Source organism: Podarcis cretensis (assembly GCF_951804945.1).
Source record: "Podarcis cretensis genome assembly, chromosome: 1".
NCBI classification, from domain to species: Eukaryota; Metazoa; Chordata; class Lepidosauria; order Squamata; family Lacertidae; genus Podarcis; species Podarcis cretensis.
The window spans coordinates 100,319,588-100,340,021 of NC_137170.1; the positions used below are offsets into that span (position 1 = coordinate 100,319,588).

General features: G+C 42.3%; 1 protein-coding gene and 1 long non-coding RNA gene across 8 annotated transcripts in view; one reads left to right on the forward strand and one right to left on the reverse strand.

Annotated features, from left to right (window-relative positions):
• Positions 1-10,588, forward strand: part of THSD7B (thrombospondin type 1 domain containing 7B) — a 452,267-nt gene extending 441,679 nt beyond the window's left edge. For 6 of the 7 annotated variants that reach the window (XM_079993005.1, XM_079993004.1, XM_079993003.1 and 3 more), the window contains 6 exons: positions 393-566; positions 1,627-1,722; positions 3,360-3,442; positions 5,724-5,916; positions 6,733-6,820; positions 9,434-10,588. In XM_079993005.1, the coding sequence (XP_079849131.1) occupies positions 393-566; positions 1,627-1,722; positions 3,360-3,442; positions 5,724-5,916; positions 6,733-6,820; positions 9,434-9,515 (716 nt within the window). In that variant the 3' untranslated portion in view covers positions 9,516-10,588. Of the gene's footprint in view, positions 1-392; positions 567-1,626; positions 1,723-3,359; positions 3,443-5,723; positions 5,917-6,732; positions 6,821-7,460; positions 7,555-9,433 lie in introns of those variants that run through there. The other variant, XM_079993009.1, reaches the window with a different exon arrangement.
• A 552-nt stretch (positions 10,589-11,140) lies between these two features.
• LOC307226534 overlaps positions 11,141-20,434 on the reverse strand; it is a 98,582-nt gene continuing 89,288 nt past the window's right edge. Inside the window, exons 2-3 of the long non-coding RNA XR_013843483.1 lie at positions 13,193-13,278; positions 11,141-11,214 (exon numbers count right to left, since the gene is read on the reverse strand). This is a non-coding gene — a long non-coding RNA (uncharacterized lncRNA). The remainder of the gene's footprint in view (positions 11,215-13,192; positions 13,279-20,434) is intronic.

Sequence of the window (20,434 nt, forward strand, 5' to 3'; positions counted from 1 at the left end):
GCACTTTAATAATTTTAATGCTCATGCCACTTTGCTAGATGCAAATATCAGATCTATGCAGTAAAATGTTAACTAAAACACCATGTAGATGAATTCAAGCAAACAAGTTATATTATCCTCTATCAGGAAAGAAGAAGAAGAAGAAAAATAGTCAAGATGTCAGCCTAACATGTATTAACTGGAAAAATGTCTCCCTGGACCTTAAAAAAGTCATTACCATGAATGGTCTAAACCTTTTAAGAATCTGATTTTGAATGATAAGAGATAGCAGAACAAGTAGTGTTACCTATTAAGTTCCAACTGGCATTGCCGTGATTTCAAGTTCAAACCTTCAGAGACATAAGTAATAGAGCTATAGAAGTTCCCTCTTTCCCCCTTCTTCTTACACACAGGTGATTGTCATTTGACAGAATGGTCAGAGTGGAGCTCTTGTGAATTAACGTGTATAGATGGCAGGAGCTTTGAGACTATGGGTCGTCAGTCTCGGTCAAGAACGTTTATAATTCAGTCTTTTGAAAACCAAGACAGCTGCCCTGAACAAGAATTGGAGACACGGCCATGCTCCGGTAGGGAATGTTTCTTGCTCAGCCCTTTCGTTGTATTTTACAGAAGCGTTCACACTACTTTGTTATTGCTGTCAAGGCCAGCCCAAGATGCTTTGCTGCCTGAGGCAGAACAGAAAATGACACCTCCCCAAGTAAAGGTGCATAATACTCAATGCCAGTCAGGTTGTTTACACATGAGGCAGAATATGTCACCTGCGTCTCTCACCCTCCTTGACAAGAAAAATAAAAATTCCCTGCCCTTTCATGAGACCCAGAATTAGCTGCCTTAGGTGACCGCCTCACTCAGCCTAAAAGGAGCACCATCTCGTTATTCTTGTGTATTTGGTGTTTAATCATGCCTTGAAATTAGACTTTAAACATTCTTTTTTCTCACCCCACAATGACCAAAAAATTTCAAGGGCTATAGCAGGTGAATGGCATAGGGGGGAATGGGGTGGACAAAATGGGGAAACAATAAAGGTAAAGATAAAGGTACCCCTGCCCGTACGGGCCAGTCTTGACAGACTCTGGGGTTGTGCGCCCATCTCACTTAAGAGGCCAGGGGCCAGCGCTGTCCGGAGACACTTCCGGGTCACGTGGCCAGCGTGACATCGCTGCTCTGGCGAGCCAGAGCCGCACACGGAAACGCCGTTTACCTTCCCACTGGTAAGTGGTCCCTATTTATCTACTTGCACCCGGAGGTGCTTTCGAACTGCTAGGTTGGCAGGTGCTGGAACCGAGCAGCGGGAGCACACCCCGCCGCAGGGATTCGAACCGCCGACCTTTCGATCGGCAAGCCCTAGGCGCTGAGGCTTTAACCAAATGCCCTCATGAGTGTCCTCTTTACATGTTTTGGTATAATTTATTTACAGTGCAATCCCATAAACCTCTGTTTTGAAATAAGCCAATTGAACTTAGTGGGGCTTACTCCCAGCTAAGTGTATATAGAATTACAGCCTTAACTGTTTGCCTATTAGGAAATTTTGAATTTCATCTGAAAGAAAAGCAGGATACATTGTAAATGCGTGCATACATGCTACCTTGCAAACTGATTAATGTTGCCCTGTTGTTTGGACTATAGGAGGGAAGTGCTATAATTATGTATGGAAAACGAGTCTTTGGCGAGATAATGAACGCACAGTGTGGTGCCAGCGTTCTGATGGGATGAATGTCACAGGTAGGGACATCCTCGAGTCTACTACACACAGTCTAGAAATGTTCCAGAATTATGACTTATACAGTGATGATGATGATGATGATGATGATGACGATGTTGTTTAAGAGGAAAGGGAAATGTTCCTGTGCGTGGGATTCTCTTTGAGGGCTATTTTAGTGGTCTCTTGAGAACCAGAATTTGGAGGAACACAGTATCTATTTAACCTAAAATGTCCTTCTCTCATTTGTTCACCTAGTTTCACCCCTGCTGTATTTTAGAAATAGATTAAAACAATGGCCATTTACTTCAGCTTTTTAAAAATAGGACTCATTGTTGCTGACAGGCTATAGCTCAGCAGTAGAGCAAGTATTTTCCACGTTCAATCCCTACCATTACCAGGTAAGTCTGGGAATGTATCCAGTTTGGAACCCTTAAGAGCCACTTCAATTCAGTATATACAAGACTGAGCTGATGTGGCATAAGGCAGTTGTCATATTTTTATTTTAGTTGCTGTTGTTCCTATTGTTTGTGATTCATTTTTTATTTTCAGCCGCTTCATGAATCCCTGTTGATTGAATCAGATTATAAATATCTTACGTAAAATAATAGTTCAGCCACCTAGTGCAGGCAGGAATATGCACACACAATGACTACGACATGGAGGGATCAGCCCACCCAAATAAAGAATGATTTGAGAGCAGGTACATACATGGCAGAAAGTTGCCAGCAAGCAATTAGCTCTGGCTGACTCTGCCATTAATCTGCCCACTTGATTTCCCTGTTAATGGAATGTGCATTTTACAAATATTGTACAGAGACCAGGCTTCAAATAATAATCATGCCAACAGAACTGAAGGATAAGCGCTTAAGTTGGAATATCCATTTACACTGACAACACAATGAATGTCAGAGACAAAAGGAGAATCTACAAGTAGGAATAGCCAATTCTCCATTTCTTCATCTCTGTACCATTCATTCCTTCATTCCCTAGAGCCTTCCCCCTTGTTCCTCTTAGAAATGCTTGGGGCATTCAGATTCAGTATGGATAGTGAATTGGTTTGAATTATCACCAAATTCACGAAGGGCTGAGTCACATTTGCCGGCAGACTCAACATGATCTCTTTATAACCAAGTGGGAATGCCATTAGTGAGCAATGGGGGATAAAGTCACTTCAGTTCATTTCATTTAAAGGCTAATGCATCTCAGGGGTAATATCAAACAATAACTCATTTTATTTGTATGCTGCCTTTCCAAAGTGAAAGCCATGCATAAGGCAGCTTACAACGTATACAAAAATACGTAACTACAAAGTACACAGGCGTACTGAACAAATTACACAAAAATAAGATACAAAAAAAGTAACCTCAACAACAGCAACAGCCCTCCCCAAACAACGCCCCCGAAATAACACTGCACCCAAGAGTCTGTTCAGCAGCCTTGGCTTTTGTAGCTGGAGTCAGTCAGGGCCCTGCCCTCCCAGGCCAGGTGGGAAAAGGCCTGCAGTGCAGGGAGCAGATCTTCTAGGAATTACAGCAAAATGAACACACTGGCATTTGTTTCTTTTTTTGCCAAAGGCAGTGTTGCAGCAAAGTAAAGTTTCCCCCACAGATATCACTAACTCTTTTTGAAATGTACCTCTTGACATTTGCTCTTACAGGGGGTTGTTCCGTTCAGATGCAGCCAGCTACAACCAGGCATTGCAGCCCAGCCTGTCAGAAGCCCTTTTCTTACTGCACGCAGGTAATCCAGATTGTGTACTTTACATAGTCAAAATTAACATTTGTTTACAGCTAATACATTGTGCTTAGACTTTGCAACACCCACCCACAGCCTAGAGGCATTGTTTAGTATGTGTAGGACACCACCTAGTGAGATAAGCCAATAATTTAATTAGATATATAGGCACTGTGGAAAAATAATGCAGAATGTATATGCATGGTGGTTTATTGTGGTTTGCCAAGCCTAGTTAACTTTGTTTCTTCTTATTTTCATTCACATGTCCAGGGAAAGTTGATTGTAATTTTAAATATAAGGCTGTGAGCCCCCCACCCTAAAAAAAAAAAAAAATTATCCTTGTCCACCAGAAAGAATATTCAGTTCATGTGCCATCAGCAGCCTGGTCCCCTCTCTGTTCAGAAGCTGTGTTATTCTTCCTCCTCCTCCAGAATTATTTGAAATAAAATTATCCTACTAGGATAGCTTCCCTTCCCTTTTGACTTTGGCCCAGTTACTTAGCACAGATAATAACATCCACAACAACCTATGAGGAGTAAGCCAAAAACAAAACTTCAACACAGCTAATGGTGTCTCTGGATCAGGACAGGATTGTATGTACTGCTAAGCCAAATCATGACTTTGCTCTGGGTGGCACAGCTGCAGTCTTTGCTCCAGGAACCCACAGGTTTGCTCCTTTGTGCTAAGCCATAGTTTGGTTTAACACAATGTGTAAGCCAGGTCATTGTGCCTAATGGTTGTGATTTTCTCCACCAAAGAAAAGTGCATACAGGTGACCGAGTGGCACTCCACCACAGGGCGGTAACCATGGCTTATATTCAGGCGGCGTCCCCCTGCTGGCAGAAGGCTCTTGGTTAAGAACATAAGACAAACCTGCTGAATCAGGCCAATGGCCAGTCTCATCCAGCTTCCTGTTCACCTGTTGGAAGTTTGCAAGGTGTATGACAATGCACTGCAACCTTTGGCAATTTTCTCTCACACCTTCAGCCCCTTCCTCAAATCTACAGTGGAAGGAGGAATCACTGAAAATTACTTTTCCATTTTGCTGATGGAAGCCTCCCCTAGATCAATCAGCCTTCTCTCACAGGAGGGATGCCAGCTAGAACCAGTCCATGACATTCACTCATGTGGCGAGGAGAATTTTGCCACACATTTGGACCCATTTATATATTCCACAAGGAATACCAGGCAGTGGGTTATTTGTGGGGTGGCGCTGTGGTCTAAACCACAGAGCCTAGGGCTTGCCAATCAGAAAGTGGTTTGAATCCTCAGGACGAGGTGAGCTCCCGTTGCTTGGTCCCAGCTCCTGCCAACCTAGCAGTTCGAAAGCACGTCAAAGTGCAAGTAGATAAATAGGTACCACTCTGGCGGGAAGGTAAGCGGTGTTTCCGTGCACTGCTCTGGTTTGCCAGAAGCGGTTTAGTCATGCTGGCCACATGACCCGGAAGCTGTATGCCAGCTCCCTCGGCCTATAGAGCGAGATGAGTGCGCAACGCCAGAGTCGTCTGCAACTGGACCTAACGGTCAGGGGGTTACCTTTACCTTTACCTTTAAAGTGTAATGAAAATGTAGGATAGGTCTGGTACAAGTAGTCAGGTAGATGTTACACCTTGAAAAGTTAACATGTTGAAAATCAATGCCTATAGAGTGATAGCAACCATGACTGGGAGCCATGATGTACCTGCTGTTTGGCTGAGTTTTTTTCAGACTCCACATGCAGCGGGGTATGTTTGTACATCCCTACACTTACAAACCCCGCAGGTTGGGAAGGTTAGCATTTGTATCTTTGATCTTCCAGCTACAATATGAAATGATATAGACAAGCAACAGCAGCACTGCATATGTGTGAGTTCATGCATGCCTATCTGAAATAATTCCAATTGAATGCAAAGGGGGTTGCTCCCATGTCAGTCTGCCTAGCCTTAGGTATTTTTTACTAACTTAGCCTTTCTAACGTTGCAGGATTTTCACTGGCGTGAACTTTTTTTTTACAAAGATAGATTTTGTGATCCGTGTTTCTGTTACAATGCTTTTATCCAAACCAAGCAAAAAAGGGGCAGATCCCCCATTGCTTTACTATGATAAAAGAAACCCTTTTATCAGTTTGTACAATACTGGCAATCTATCCTAAGCCTTTGGGATAGGTTGGGCTTTAAACTTAAACAAATACATAAACCATTTGGCATCAGGTTAACCTGTGAAAAGCCAGCAACCTCTCAGCAGAAACATCTTTTGTGGTGAGTTTCTATGGGCTGATTTCAGTGCTGAATACATTCTTATCACCTAGAGTGGAACCTGCGGTTGCGAGAGAGGCTATACAGAAATAATGAGATCAAATGGCTTCCTGGATTACTGCATGAAGATACCTGGTTTAGAAGATAAGAAAGCTGACGTCAAAACAAATGCTGCAAAACATAAACCCATCAACTCAAAAATGCATGATATTTTCAAAGGATGGTCCATTCAGCCTTTTAATCCAGGTAAAAAAAGATAAAATATGGTGAGAGATATTTTTTTAATCCACACACTATAAAAATAAAATTAGTGCAGTGGATCATGCAATTAGAAACATTGCTGCAGGATATGCAAACTCTCATTTGCAACTTAATTAAATGCATTGAATTCCATTTACATTACATTGTAAAATTATGCCAAAACATCACTGCAATATTTGCAGTGTTACAGCCAGTGCCATTTTTATAATTCTTACATAATTAACCAAGAAAGGTACAGTTGTCTTTAGTAGATGAGGCTGCCATACAATGAGGAAAAAAACTAGTCTAATTCCTAGATTGATATTTTCTGCAAAATTCTTAATTGCATTTGTCAGTCACCTCCATGTTGCTTTGGGCTCTAATCACAGTGGTCCCAATCCAGGGAACTGGGAATCAAGCAGACGGCTGCACACCTGCTGCTGGGCTGATGAAGATGCCCTTTATCCCAAGATTGCTTGTCACTGTGAGCGCTGACAGTGCTGATCACCTGCCAGGCAAACAGGAGGATTCAGCATAGTCTTCTGCTCTTATTTACTTAACAAGTAGATGATTCGGGCAGCATTGATTATGTATTAGGTACAGGTCCACCTGTGGTGCTGAATGCAGTCTCACACCCACAGACCAGAATTTGGTGAAGTTGATGTTGCATAGAGAAACTTATTTTTGTATCTAGATTGGCATCTCTCATAGGAGCAACTGTTATCTCACCATTGCATGTATTCATAGCTAGATAATCACTTCATTTCAATGTTTAAAAGTTACAATTTGCCTCGTTTTGTTTTCTTCCCTTTTCTGATCCAGATGGAAAACTTAAAATATGGGTCTATGGAGTATCAGCGGGTGGGTTTCTCATGATAGTTTCCCTAATATTCACCTCATACCTTGTTTGGTAAGTATTCTGTCTACTTATTCTTTTCTTTGTTTTATTTTTATTTTACTTATTGCATTTATATCCCAAGGTGGTATAAATGCCTCCCCCCTTTTCTCAGGCTTTCCCCACAACAACCTTGTGAGGTAGGTTAGGCTAGGAGGCAGGGACTGGCCTAATGTCACCCAGGGAGCTTCATGACATTCTAGCCACTAGACCACACTGGCTCCTTATTTTATAGGTTTTTATCTCAATTTCAGACACTTCACTAGAACCAGGATGGATGAACTCAAATCAAGTTAATATAAATCAAAATGATAAATAACTTGCAAGGACAACACTCCAATGTCACATTGTTTCCTGCTGGATGTAATTAGGAAACAATGTGGTATTTGAGAACATTGTCACTTTTTCTTAGGATGAAGCACAAAATAATATGTATGTACAAGAGAGAACCATGTGTACTTTCAGAGCTTCATTTTATGTTGTCACTACACCCACAGGAACGGAGCTGGAAGGGAGTTGGAAGTCATCTAGTCTTTTAGGAATCTAGACTTTGCAGGAATCACAGCTAAAGAATCCCCAACAGATGGCGATCCATCCCTTGTTGAAAAACCTCAAGAGCCCACCGCCTTCTGAGGGAGTCTGTCCCGATATTGAGCAGCTCTTACCAAAACTGTTACTGGGAGGTTTAATCACATACAATTCCGAACAGAAAGGAAAAATGGAAGGCACTTTTAAAAAGCAGGATGAGCTGAAAATAAAAAGGGTATAGTGTAAGAAACAGAAGGTGGATTGCCGAGGATGAGCGCCAGTGGAGGAGCAGAGCAGGCAGGAGCAAAGTGCTGTCACTTATCCCATAGCAGGGAACACAATGGAGTGCTGTTTGCCAATCATTTGCATGCCAAATTAATACACTTCTGCCTAACCCCAGAAAGAATTTCACAAAATAAGCAAAGCAGAAGAGGCAGGATATGACCTCATGCATATTGAGAGGGGTTCAACAGTCACTTTTATAGCTGGCATTTTTTTGCAGTCCCTGTTGGCGATGACCCACTGAAATGCCACAAAATTGTGAGCGAGATTTTGAGCCCAACAGACTAGTTGTTAAGAAAAGTGGAAGCAAATGGCTTAAACTTTAAAGCATGGAGGAGATTCATAGAGGAAAAGTTAGAAGTGCCTACTAGCCAGAATACCTATGCTCTGTCTCAGGGAAGCCCTAAGACTTTTACTGCCTGAGGCAGAGGGTAAAATGGCATCTCCTCACAGTACAAAAGACTGGTAAGGTAAAGATAAAGGGACCCCTGACCATTAGGTTGTGGCCGACTCTGGGGTTGCGGCGCTCATCTCGCTTTATTGGCCAAGGGAGCCGCCGTACAGCTTCCGGGTCATGTGGCCAGCATGACTAAGCTGCTTCTGGCCAACCAGAGCAGCACACAAAAAAGCCGTTTACCTTCCTGCCGGAGCAGTACCTATTTATCTACTTGCACTGCGTGCTTTTGAACTGCTAGGTTGGCAGGAGCAGGGACCGAGCAACAGGAGCTCACCCAGTCGTGGGGATTCGAACTGTCGACCTTCTGATCGGCAAGCCTTAGGCTCTGTGGTTTAACCCACAGTGCCACCCGCATCCCTACAAAAGACTGGTAGTTGGTCTTAATTCATTGCTGACAAATAGAGAGTGCCTTCCACTGCACTTGAAGACAGCAGACTAGCTTAGGGGGTATAGAGCAGGAACACATAGTTCTGCTCATTCCTTGGCTCTCAGAATCTGCCACCTGAGGCTGCTGCCTAATGGTAGAGTCAGCCCTGTTTTACCTCCACTGTCAGAGCCTCCCTCCCCCTGCCCCTCCCTTACCTGGGTTGTGCAGCAGCAATGGTGGGTTCTGGCAAGATTTGATGAGATCTTGTAGAGTGCATAAGATCTTACAAATTTCCTAATTTACATTTTGAATTTTCATTTAACAAACAAATTTAAAGCTTTTTAATGCAACCTTAGATTGTGTCCTTAGAATTTATATTTTCTGTCACCTAACAGCTGAACATTCTTTGCTCTGGAATTTGCAGACACACTTGTAGAGTTGTCAGATTTTCCATATGTTAACTGCATGGGGGAAACAGCTAGCTATAGCTGCAATACAGCATTCCAGTTTTGCATGACCCAGCCACTTTTAAGTCCAATTGATTTCAGTGCAAAAAGCTTTAGCCATGTGCTTAAATCACCCATCACAATCAATAGTGTTTAACTTTGGCTGGATCATGCCCATTGTATTATTTTACTTTAGTCCAATTAAGCTCTAATTAACAAGAGAACCTCTACTTCTTAATGGCGGCGTTGGAGGGTTTTCGGCAGGATAAGTGCTTTTGCACTCAGCGCCTCCTTGCCCAGCCACCATATTCCATGCTGGAGCAAGAGCCAGGTACCAAGATGAACTGTGAGTGAAGCCTGTTTCTCTGGTCCCTGGGGGGAATTTACAAGGATGATTACCCTCAATCATCCTTGTTCTTCCTTCACCAACTATCTCCCGCTGTCGTAGGGGCGGCCTCCATTAAGGCAGAGCTGACCTGGAAACCCACTGCATTATATTTAATTCATATTTTAAGTTTTCTAAAGAGATGTTTTCTCTCCCCTTTTAGCAAAAAGCCAAAGCAGCAGCAACATGCTCCTCCACAACCGAAGTGTCTGACTCTAGCCTACGATGGAGATGTTGACATGTGACGTGGACCGAAATCCAAATGTAGACGTCAACTGCCTTAACTGCTTCCCCGCCCACCATTTTTTCCCTTTCTCGGTTTGGATCTTATTTATGTTTTTTGGAAGCATCTCACAATTGCTGATACACATGGGCAGAATACAGTTTGCAAATGTAGCAGTTTTGCCTTTTGGTTTATCTGAAGAACATGGCACTCAAGGACCTTCTATAACTTGGCAACACTTTTCCCAAGGGGGACCTGAGAAATGCATCTTTCCTGTTTATCAATGGGAATAAGGATGAACAAGTCAATCTGCAGGCTACTACTGATTTTTACCTTTAAAAGCATGACAATCCTGGGGGGAGGAAAGGTGACATTTACTGTAAAGGACAAGTTCGACATGGCATCATTACGCACTATATTAGTGCAAGCTTCTTTATTCTTCACCTCTTTCAGCAATGAGTTTTCTAGTGTTTACATTTGAGTTACATTTGGACTGTGAAACTGATTCATACGTTTCTCAAAAATGTCTGGAATTCCCTTCGTTTTCTAAGTTCTTGGATTTCTTAGATGGGAAAACAATCTGATTTCCCTTCAGATTGAGATCAGAAGAGCAGGATAACAAGCACTGGGAAAAATTTCGCAGCACAGGACCCAGATCGCTTTGTAAACCTGTTTTTTTGAAGAGGAAGAAGAAGAAAAAACAAACTGGCAGATGTTTCGATGACTAGGAAAATGAAAGTGCTCAAATATATATTTTAAATTAGTATTAAGCCATTTAGATACATTTTTAACCATTGAAAACTGTAATTCAGTTTGTTTAATATGAATTCTGCTTTTGTATTTTAAACTTTATTATCTGGAATATTTGTAAATTCTTTTTTTTTTAAAGTTTATTCTTGACCTTATTTATTATACATCTTAACACATACAAAAAGTACTGTTTGTAGAAGGCCTTGCGTTTTAAAAAGGTTTCCAAGTCTACATTCTGAACATCCTGAAGAAGATACGTGTTTGTAATAGTATATGTTGCAAGTAAGGAAGTGCCATCTTGTGGTATTGACATGTATTTATAAGCAAATAAAAAGCTAAAGAGTGTGGGAATGTTGATCCAGACACACTGCAATCTCTGTCAGTAAAAGTTTTTCTTTTTGGTCCAACAGAATGAAAATCTCCTGATAGCCTAATCATACCATATTCATGAGCCAAATGTATGAGAGAGGGATTCAAAATGGGGTCATGTTGCAATTATGTATGAAAAACCAGATTCAGTAAGTCTCAAGAGGTGAAGATGTTCTCCATTACAGGTCTGTTTCCCTGAATGAAGAACTTGTCTTTAGATGTTCTCAAAAGAGCTGCATGTATCTCTCTACTACAGCAGGTATATCCACAATTGAAAGCTACTCTTCCTCCTGCATTGGCCATACCTGTCAACTTTTCCCTTTTTTAAATGGGAAATTCCCTTATTCTGAATAGGATTCCTCACAAGAAAAGGGAAAAGTTGACATCTAGGGCATTGGCCAATAAATAAATAAGCAGCCAACAGAAAAATAATCTAGCTGTCATTACTAACTAAGTTAAAAATAGTCCAGCCACAATCCTGAATAGTTTTGGTGCTATTTCTCTGGAAAAAGAGGTGTCAGAACTCACCATGAATGCCTCTCTTGTTCTTTTATAATGGTAATGGTGCCCATCTGAGAGTTCTGAGTTTTGGTGATTTCCATCTGAAAAGAAGCCATAGATAGATATGAATTTTCTCCCTTAAGGCCAGAGCACTACAAGCAAGGATGCTGTTAGGTGGTTAAAATGACCTCACCAGCAAGCTGTACTGGGAATTCTCCTGTCCCCGCTCAAGCCAATTTAAAGGGTATGTAGGGGAGTGAAGGGACAAAAGCCCCACTGTGCTAGCAGAAGTCCTTATGTAGGCTTCTGCAACTAGGACTAGTTTGTTGAATCCCCCCTCCTTTTCTTTTTTTAATGGGTAGGGGAAGAGAAAGGGCAGGAGATCTCATACCCATCTCAAAAGCCTGTTGGCCACATTCTGACAAGGCCCCTGCCTACAGTGACACCTAATTTAGCACTAAATTAGTTGAAAGGTCAGTTTGCTGCCTGGCTTCTCACCAGAGCAGAAGCGACCAGCCCCACACAACTAGATGGGTAGTAAATGGCATGGCTGCCCTCATCTTAGGTTTTATTCCACTCTTGAGCTTCAACTCATGCCACAGTGACTGCTCTGACAAAGGCAGAATGAAATTCGTCATAATATAATCCTTAAAAGATAGTAAAGAATTTCCTTTTGTCCATAACGGGCTCGTGGGAAGACAATTACCATTAGCTAAATTGACATCTCTATTGTTCTGAAAGAAAGGAAAGATTGGCCCATTTATGGTTAGCGCAAGCTTTGCTAAATATTTAACCAAGTTCTACAAGATTGACATTAATTTCCCCGGAACGTAATTTTATTACCATATGTGAGTGAAGGGGCAGATTATTTTAAAAGCAATGTCATTCTATTCTAAACTGCAAGGCAGTATATCAGATATTCACAACCCGACTTTTTGGATGTATTAAAGTTGTTATCCATCAGAATGGATTAAGCTTCCGCTCAATGTGAACAATTTTTGTTCCAAGTCAGTTGAGAGTCTAAGTGATCACTTTTGAATACAGTCTTTCAGTGGAGTGGTATTTGACTTTTCTTTAGCACTTATTCCAATGAAATCATTACCATGAACTCAACCTTCTTCCCAGCCACCTAAATTATAATAGCATTCTAATCTTCATGCATTCAATAAAAAAGTGCATGCTTATTACTTTGGGTCTACACCTGCAGGCAGAATAAGATGGGAGAATATTGAAGTGGTAGAACAGAGTGCTCAACTTTACACTGTAGGTGAGTATTATAATTTCTCAAGGTGGTAGTGTAGAACAGGCAACTTCAGATTGGGAGAAATGCCACTTTTGTTTGTTCCCACTGCTCTCAATGTGCTTTGTCTTGCTGAGCCAAGGTGCTAGGGCTTACATCTAAGCCAGGCATGTCCAAAGTCCATTTTGGGGGCCCAATCCAGCCCACCGGTCAGTTTAATCCGGCCCCTGTGGCAGTTTATTTCTTGGGTAAAAACATCAAAAAACCTCAAGAATTACAAACCTAAAATAATCTCAACAACTTCAACCCTAAAAATAGCTCTGCAACTTTGGGGGGAAATCCTAAAAAATTAGGTCAACAACTTTGGTTGGGCTTATGGACAGTCAGGGCAATAATTGTATTGGCTGACCTTAATTTGTAGCAATTAATGATATTGTCTCATTATGTATTAGGTATATCTGCTTAAGAAGACTTCTTGTGCAAATGGCTCTCTCTCACTCTGTTCATAACTTAAGCACAGAATCATAGAGTTGGAAGGGACCCTGAGAATCATCTAGTATTCTACTACAACCCCCTGCAATGCAGGAATATGCAGCTGCCCCTTACGGGGAACGAACCTGCAACCTTGGCATTATCAGCACCACACTCTAACCAACTGGGCTATCCAACCATCCAAGAGCACACCCCGAATTTGCTCCTTCTTAGAGCCTTGTTGTATGGAAGTGCCACCACCACCACCGACCAGCTCCTTGGCAGCCTTTAATATAGGAACCTTCCAGCCCATGCAATTTTTCGTTGCCTATCAAAACCCTGCTTTTCTATGGCATGTAGTTAGTTACCTGGGCTCCATTCCTCTCCTGCCTCCTGGTACTCATTTCCTTTCTCCAATTTTGCTGCTGTTCTGAACTCAGTTCCATTGAGGAGCCTAGGGAACAAACACATCACTATGTGATGTACAGCCTCGTTCTGTTTCTAAGCTTAGCTACACTGGTGCCAGTGACCCGCTCTTATCCAACTCCTCTCATTTTTAACAATTGGGTGCCCACTTGTCTGTCTGGCATCTCTCACCATACATTTTTCTCCATATTTGGCATGTGAGATTTCCTACCTCCATTTGCCCTCTTTCATTCTGTAACAAGCCTCCTATTAATCCAAAATCAATCAGCCTGTCTGTCTTTCTGTCTGTGTGTCTTGATTCTGAACCTTGGCTTGTCCTCTGAATACTCATTTCCTAGTATGCAGTATAATATCCCCAAGGCAAACAAGACTCTAAGCTAAAGATCTCATTGCATGTGTCCGCCAAGTACACACGTACATATTTGTCACCATGCACGCACGTAATGGAAAACATCTAGTAATATTACCACAATAAGAATAAATACTGTCCCTGCAAGTAGAAAGGCAGTACTGTATATCAGGGGGAAAGATTATAGTCCTAGTCCAGGCCTGTGCTTTTAAAAAAATCCAGTTTTTAAAATAGGGAAACATTCAAAAATGGGTATGAAATAGAGTGGTCCACCTCCATCACCTCACCTCATTCTGTTGCACATGTAGACAAGTCCTGTCAGCACCCCTTGTTACTAGTGGCCTCTTGAATGTGGATAAGAAATGGCATATATGAAATCTCAGTTTTGAGTAGTTATTAGTGATTATCACAGTTCTTATTTAGTTTTCCTATGTATTTTAGTGCCTACAGTTATATTTCAGTCAAATGCATTATACCCTCGTTTAAAAAATACGGCTGCTCCTGTATCTTGAATAATGAATTCCACTGAAGAAATGGCTACAAGCAAATATTTCCACTTTGATAAATGTACTTAGTTTTTCCAGTTAACACACTCAGTTACAGAAGAATGCAAAACTGGCTTGGGCAAAAATGTGGGTTAAAAGTTTACAGGATGACTATCCATTTGGAAAAGCTATTTGCACGGAATAGGAAGCAAAAATCAATGTTGCTGTTTTTCCCCCTCCTGGTAAATACAATAACTTCAAGCAAAGAGGTACAATTATTTCTGAATTTAATACAATGGCAAAACTCCTACTTATCCCAGTAGAGTAATAATTTTCCTCTGAATGCGAGTGAGAGAGAATTCTTTAAAGTTTATTCCTAATGCAGGCATTTCACTTGTGAGGGGAGAACCATTTAATACAAATTCATTATGCTTTAATCAGCCATTAGTTCAGGCAGATGGGATGTCCAAAGGATAGTCGAAAGGGAATGCTTTTCACTTTTTCAAATTGCTCTTAAAGGCACTGCTAGGATACTGGCATTCCATCCCACTTGTGTGCGATGTGCAATCGATGGTTTGTAGGCACATCTCCTAAAGAGCCCAATTTATAGGAAAGATCTTCCATTTCAACCCAGCCCCTGCATTCTATTAGTAAAATAGCCACAGTGTTTTCTAAATGCGTGTCACAGGAGTTCAAAGAAGTTTGATTCTACACCAAGGGGAGTTTACATGTGTGTAGCTAATGCCTATTGGCAGCCAGCACACTAACAGCAAAGGCCAATGTGTTCATTTGGCATTTTGAGCCTCTGTTCGCTCAAGCCATTAAATGGCTTCCATTGATTTCAGAAGAGCTGACTCAGGGCTTGGTGACCTGCAATTTATTGCTCAGTTGCAGTTTTTTGTCTTCAGAGCTCCTCGCAGCCGTGTTAGCTAATCAATCCTCCAAACACCTCTGCGCAGTCGGTAAGTAATACAACTTAAATAATTAAGTAATTTGGATTTGCCATTTTCCACCTTTCTTTGTTTAAGAGGCGGCTGAATCAGTTAAGACAAGCGATGATGGATGACTTATAGATCCCTGGGAGAGCAAAAACGCCAACTGTAGGGGAAAGTACCAGGGCTGATTTCCACACAACAGCAAAGCTGGGGGGGGGGGCAGGGAGGCATATTTGCAGATACCCAGAGGGATGTGGAAGTGGGCCTTGTAAATTTAGATCTGAGACTGACCATGGAGCCAAGCCTTCATTTCAGATTCCTGCATCAGACCACACACAGCCAGCTCTGCAATGGAGTGCTCAGAAAGGAATGCAGAGTGAGTTCCAGGGAACTAAAGATTGAAAATCCTCAACCAGGCATTCATACTGCATGCCCTGCAAAGCCCTCCCACCATGTTAACCCACAGACATTGGCATGCGTATATGAAATGCAGGAGATTTGGAGATAATTTGCAATACAGTGGTACCTCGGGTTACATACGCTTCAGGTTACAGACTCTGCTAACCCAGAAATAGTGCTTCAGATTAAGAACTTTGCTTCATGATGAGAACAGAAATCGTTCTCTGGCGGCGTGGCAGCAGCAGGAGTCCCCATTAGCTAAAGTGGTGCTTCAGGTTAAGAACAGTTTCAGGTTAAGTACGGACCTCCGGAACGAATTAAGTACTTAACCCGAGGTACCATTGTACTGAAATGCTGTTTCTTAACCATCAAACTATGTGTTTAAAGATCAGAACGTTGCTGAAATTTGGGAGCTGGGATAAAGAGTAACTTCATTGTGACTTCTTCCATTCAATGAAGAGCTGAAAGTTTTATTTTTGTCAATGCCTTTCAAAAAATGGCATAGTCTATGCACCTGGACTGGAGAGAGATTATATTGACAATTCTATGATGGCTAGATGCGAGAATGTCTATTGATTTGTTGTTGCTCCTGAAGAAGCAAATGAAAGTATATATCAGATATATACCTTTTTGACTACTCCAACTCTTTCTCCCAAATCTCCAATCTTAGTCTGATGTCCCAAGTTCTCCTAGGTTTCCCTACAATGCAGGCAAGGGGGCCATTGCTATACATCAGAACTCCCTTTAACAGTGTCATAAAGAGGGATTTTCAGCATATGTAGATTGTGCAACACCCTATATTATTAACATTAGGCATGTAAGCAATGCTAGAATGCAATAACGAGGGGTGTGCATTGGTTATGCACATGATCTGAATAGTGAGGTATATTGAGGTGGGGTGGTTTATTTTTGAGGGTGTGGGTCTTCCTCTTCTGTGTCAAAGCACAATGTCAGTAACTTCCCTCCAGTTGGATCAGGGCTGCTACAAAGCCTTGTGTTGCTTTGTCCTTTCAGTACTTTTCTGTACCTTATAGAAAGCTTTACATGCTTTTCTATATCTCTATGTTCCTTCGTGTCCATGGGCTTTTCAAGCAGTGAGGTCATCCAAAAGTTGCCTGTGGACGACTGAAAAAGACTAGATTTATTTATCTGTTAAAGCACAATTGTGGATGTTTAAAAAAAGAAGAAGTTAAAAGCCTCTTTTTAAAATCCTACATCTCTCTGCTTTAACAACAAAACCCAGAGCTTTTCAGAACTCCACTCTGTGTTCTAAGCATCATCATATTGTAAGGCCTCTTGTAGGACAGAAACAAGCACTGGAAAAACCACTGTGAAGCTGCAAGGTTTTTTTAAAAATGTACAGCCAATAATACACACCATTTAAAGGTAAAGGTAAAGGTACCCCTGCCCGTACGGGCCAGTCTTGACAGACTCTGGGGTTGTGCGCCCATCTCACTTAAGAGGCCAGGGGCCAGCGCTGTCCGGAGACACTTCCGGGTCACGTGGCCAGCGTGACATCGCTGCTCTGGCGAGCCAGAGCCGCACACGGAAACGCCGTTTACCTTCCCGCTGGTAAGCGGTCCCTATTTATCTACTTGCACCCGGAGGTGCTTTCAAACTGCTAGGTTGGCAGGCGCTGGGACCGAGCAGTGGGAGCGCACCCCGCCGCAGGGATTCGAACCGCCGACCTTTCGATCGGCAAGCCCTAGGCGCTGAGGCTTTAACCCACAGCGCCACCTGCGTCCCATTTAGCCACCTCTTAATTATTTTAAGGTGAGAGAGAGACAAACCCCTGCTCTCCCTTTGCTGTAATGCAGGGACGTCCAACGCTCAATAGACTGCGATCTACTCACAGTATAAAAAAACTGGCAGTGATCTACCCAAAGTTGTGGAGCTTTTTTTAGGAAACCAAAGTTGTGGAGCTTGAGCTTTTTTCAGAAAGCCAATGTTGGGGGGGGGTCGCTGAGGGGCCAGAGGTCAACTAGGATCTACCAGGAACACTCCGTGATCTACCAGTAGATCACGATCTACCTGTTGGACATGCCTGCAATGGATTATGGAAGAAAGTGAATCCCTTTTAACTTCCCCTGCAAAAGTGACCTGGACCCATTTGTCTGCAATTTGGAAGGCTTAATGCACTCTGGAGGGCTCTCCAAGGCCTGTACATTTCATCCACTTTGGCCAAAAGGGTTAGAGTTATAGTCATTTTTAGATTCCTTATTATAGTGAATGGAGGGACACAGAGCTTCATATTACAGTGGCACCTCGGGTTACAGATGCTTCAGGTTACAGACTCCGCTAACCCAGAAATAGTACCTTGGGTTAAGACCTTTGCTTCAGGATGAGAACAGAAATCATGCGCCGGTGGCAGGGAAGCAGCGGGAGGCCCCATTAGCTAAAGTGGTACCTCAGTTTAAGAACAGACCTCCAGAACGAATTAAGTTCTTAACCCGAGTTACCACTGTATACAGAGTGGCTGAGAACACAAATTAGTGATAAAAGTGGAGAGTGTGTGTAGTAATTCAGAAACAAGTAAGGTTTTTTTCAAAAAACACAGATACAGTGGTACCTCAGGTTAAGTACTTAATTCGTTCCGGAGGTCTGTTCTTAACCTGAAACTGTTCTTAACCTGAAGAACCACTTTAGCTAATGGGGCCTCCTGCTGCCGCCGCGCCACCGGAGCACGATTTCTGTTCTCATCCTGAAGCAAAGTTCTTAACCTGAGGTACTATTTCTGGGTTAGCTGAGTCTGTAACCTGAAGCGTATGTAACCCGAGGTACCACTGTATAAAAATAAGGTGGATGTTGGGGTGGGTCAGTGCACTCCTCCCCTGGGAATAACATGAATTATATGTATTCCTTTACAAGAAAGAGAAAAGGGTAGGCTCTGGTTGAAAATGTAAAAATCATGGAAGGCAAAAATGTGTTTCTTTCTTGTGTTTAAAAGGAATTCTAAGAAATTCATTCCTCTCTTAGATCCGTGGATACAAAAGAAATATATAGAAAGGACTTCCTTCTCTTAAACTTCCACAGGCACCTTCATTCATCACACCTAGGATCCACACCAGCAGACAATATTCCACTGGACAAATCTTGGTCTTTACTGGCCTCTTTGTGATGTGAAAAGGGGTGGAAACACCGAATCCACACACAATGCAGAACCCTCCTATTTCAAAGAATCAAAGCCTTCCTTTTCATTGGCCTCAGACAAGGTTAAAAACTTTTATAGTTGATTTCTTAAAAAAATACTCAATAAGTTACTTTCCCTTTATTCTCTCTTGATCCTATAAGGTTTTTATATGCAACCTTCTGCTATAACACGCCGTCATAAAGTGTTTGTGTGTTTGGGACTTCTTCTTAACTACAGAAGTCCACTCGCCTCTGAATTGTTGACAGCAATTTCAAGTGTAGGACTGAATAGTTCATCCCTTTGTAACTGGTATGTTGTCAGAAGATTGTTTGACTCTTAGTACAGTTTAAAGAAACACACAACAGGCTCAGGATCTCCGCTATTAAACTTGTAAATATTGCATATGTCTGGTTGACTGACTGACTGACTGATTGACTGACACACACTCTCTATGTGTCCTTCTGTCTCTCTTACACACACACAGGAAAAGCCTTCCTATAACCTATTACCAAGCCCCCACAACTATTTTAAAAGACTGGGAATGTTTGTAATCAACACTGACACAGTTAAAGGGAAAAGATGGGTCCTTTTTGTCTTTCAGAGAGACAAGATCATTCACCAAGTTTTATCTTTTTCAGGTTGCGTACCATAACCAGATTTTTGTCAAAATGCAGGAACAAGGCCGACACATGAACTAGGGTCACATTTTATTAATGGCAACAGCAGGGGAAATGAGAATTGTGAGAACTGCAACCTCAACCTTAGGTGAGCTGAATTCTGACCACACCCAAGAACATTAGGCATAGCCCCAAAGCCAGGGCCCCACCTTAAAGCGAGTAGGAAGGTCTTCCTTATGCAGCCCCACAAACCCTCATGAAGCCCCACAACTCTGGCTAGGTGTGGCAGGATAGCCTCAAGAACATCCCATATCCAAGCTATGGGTCCCCAAACTCAGAGCAGCTGGCCTCCAGAAATGCCTTTCAACTCCAAAGGTGCTTAAGTTCTCTTATCTAACATAAACTTTTCCCTTATGTAACATAATTTCCCCCCGCACCTTCCTGCCAGACAATGTGACCAAACCCATCTAGTTAACTGTACCCATCCCAAGAGACTTACCACCTTCTGCATCCAGTACAGAGTTGGCCAAGCAGAATGGGGAAAGCAAAGTAGAAACAACAACTACAACAACTACAACAACAACAAACTTAGTTCCAAAGCCTGCACTTGAACAGAGAATGGACTAAGAAGGTGCAGAAAGGCTGAAGAGTCCTCTGTAGGCATGGCATGATTTTATAAATTACACAGCCACAAAAAGCTCCACACATGCAGACACCAGTGTGTGAACACATGCCTACCACTGCAATGCCCTGTCTTCCTCCCTGGCTGGCCACGATGCTATTCACTGTCACAGCACAGCACGGCCAGAGGGAGCAAATTGATCTAAGTAAGAGCTTTCCAAACTTTTCATGTTGGTGACACACTCCTTAGACATGCATCATTTTGCAACATGGTAATTCAGTTTTACTAGCAAACCGGAAGTTAAACTAACACCTTTCCAGCCCCGGGAGGAGTGTGGGGAGGGTTTGCGTGACACACCTACACACTGCAGCCGACACACTAACATGTTGCGACACCCAGTTTGGAAAGCGCTGATCTAAGTACTCGTATAAAGTTAGAAATGTGTGGTTTTTTTTTAAAAAAAATGTGAGTCCTGGAAGACCTTACCACATATCACCCATGGCCTGGGAAGGGCCCTGACTGACTCCAGCTACAAAAGCTTAAGCTGCTGAACTGACTCCTGGGCTGGGGCATTGTTTGGAGGGAGTTTTTGTTGGAGAGAGGGTTGCTGCTGTTGGGTTTTTGTATCTTTATTTTAGCTCTTGTGA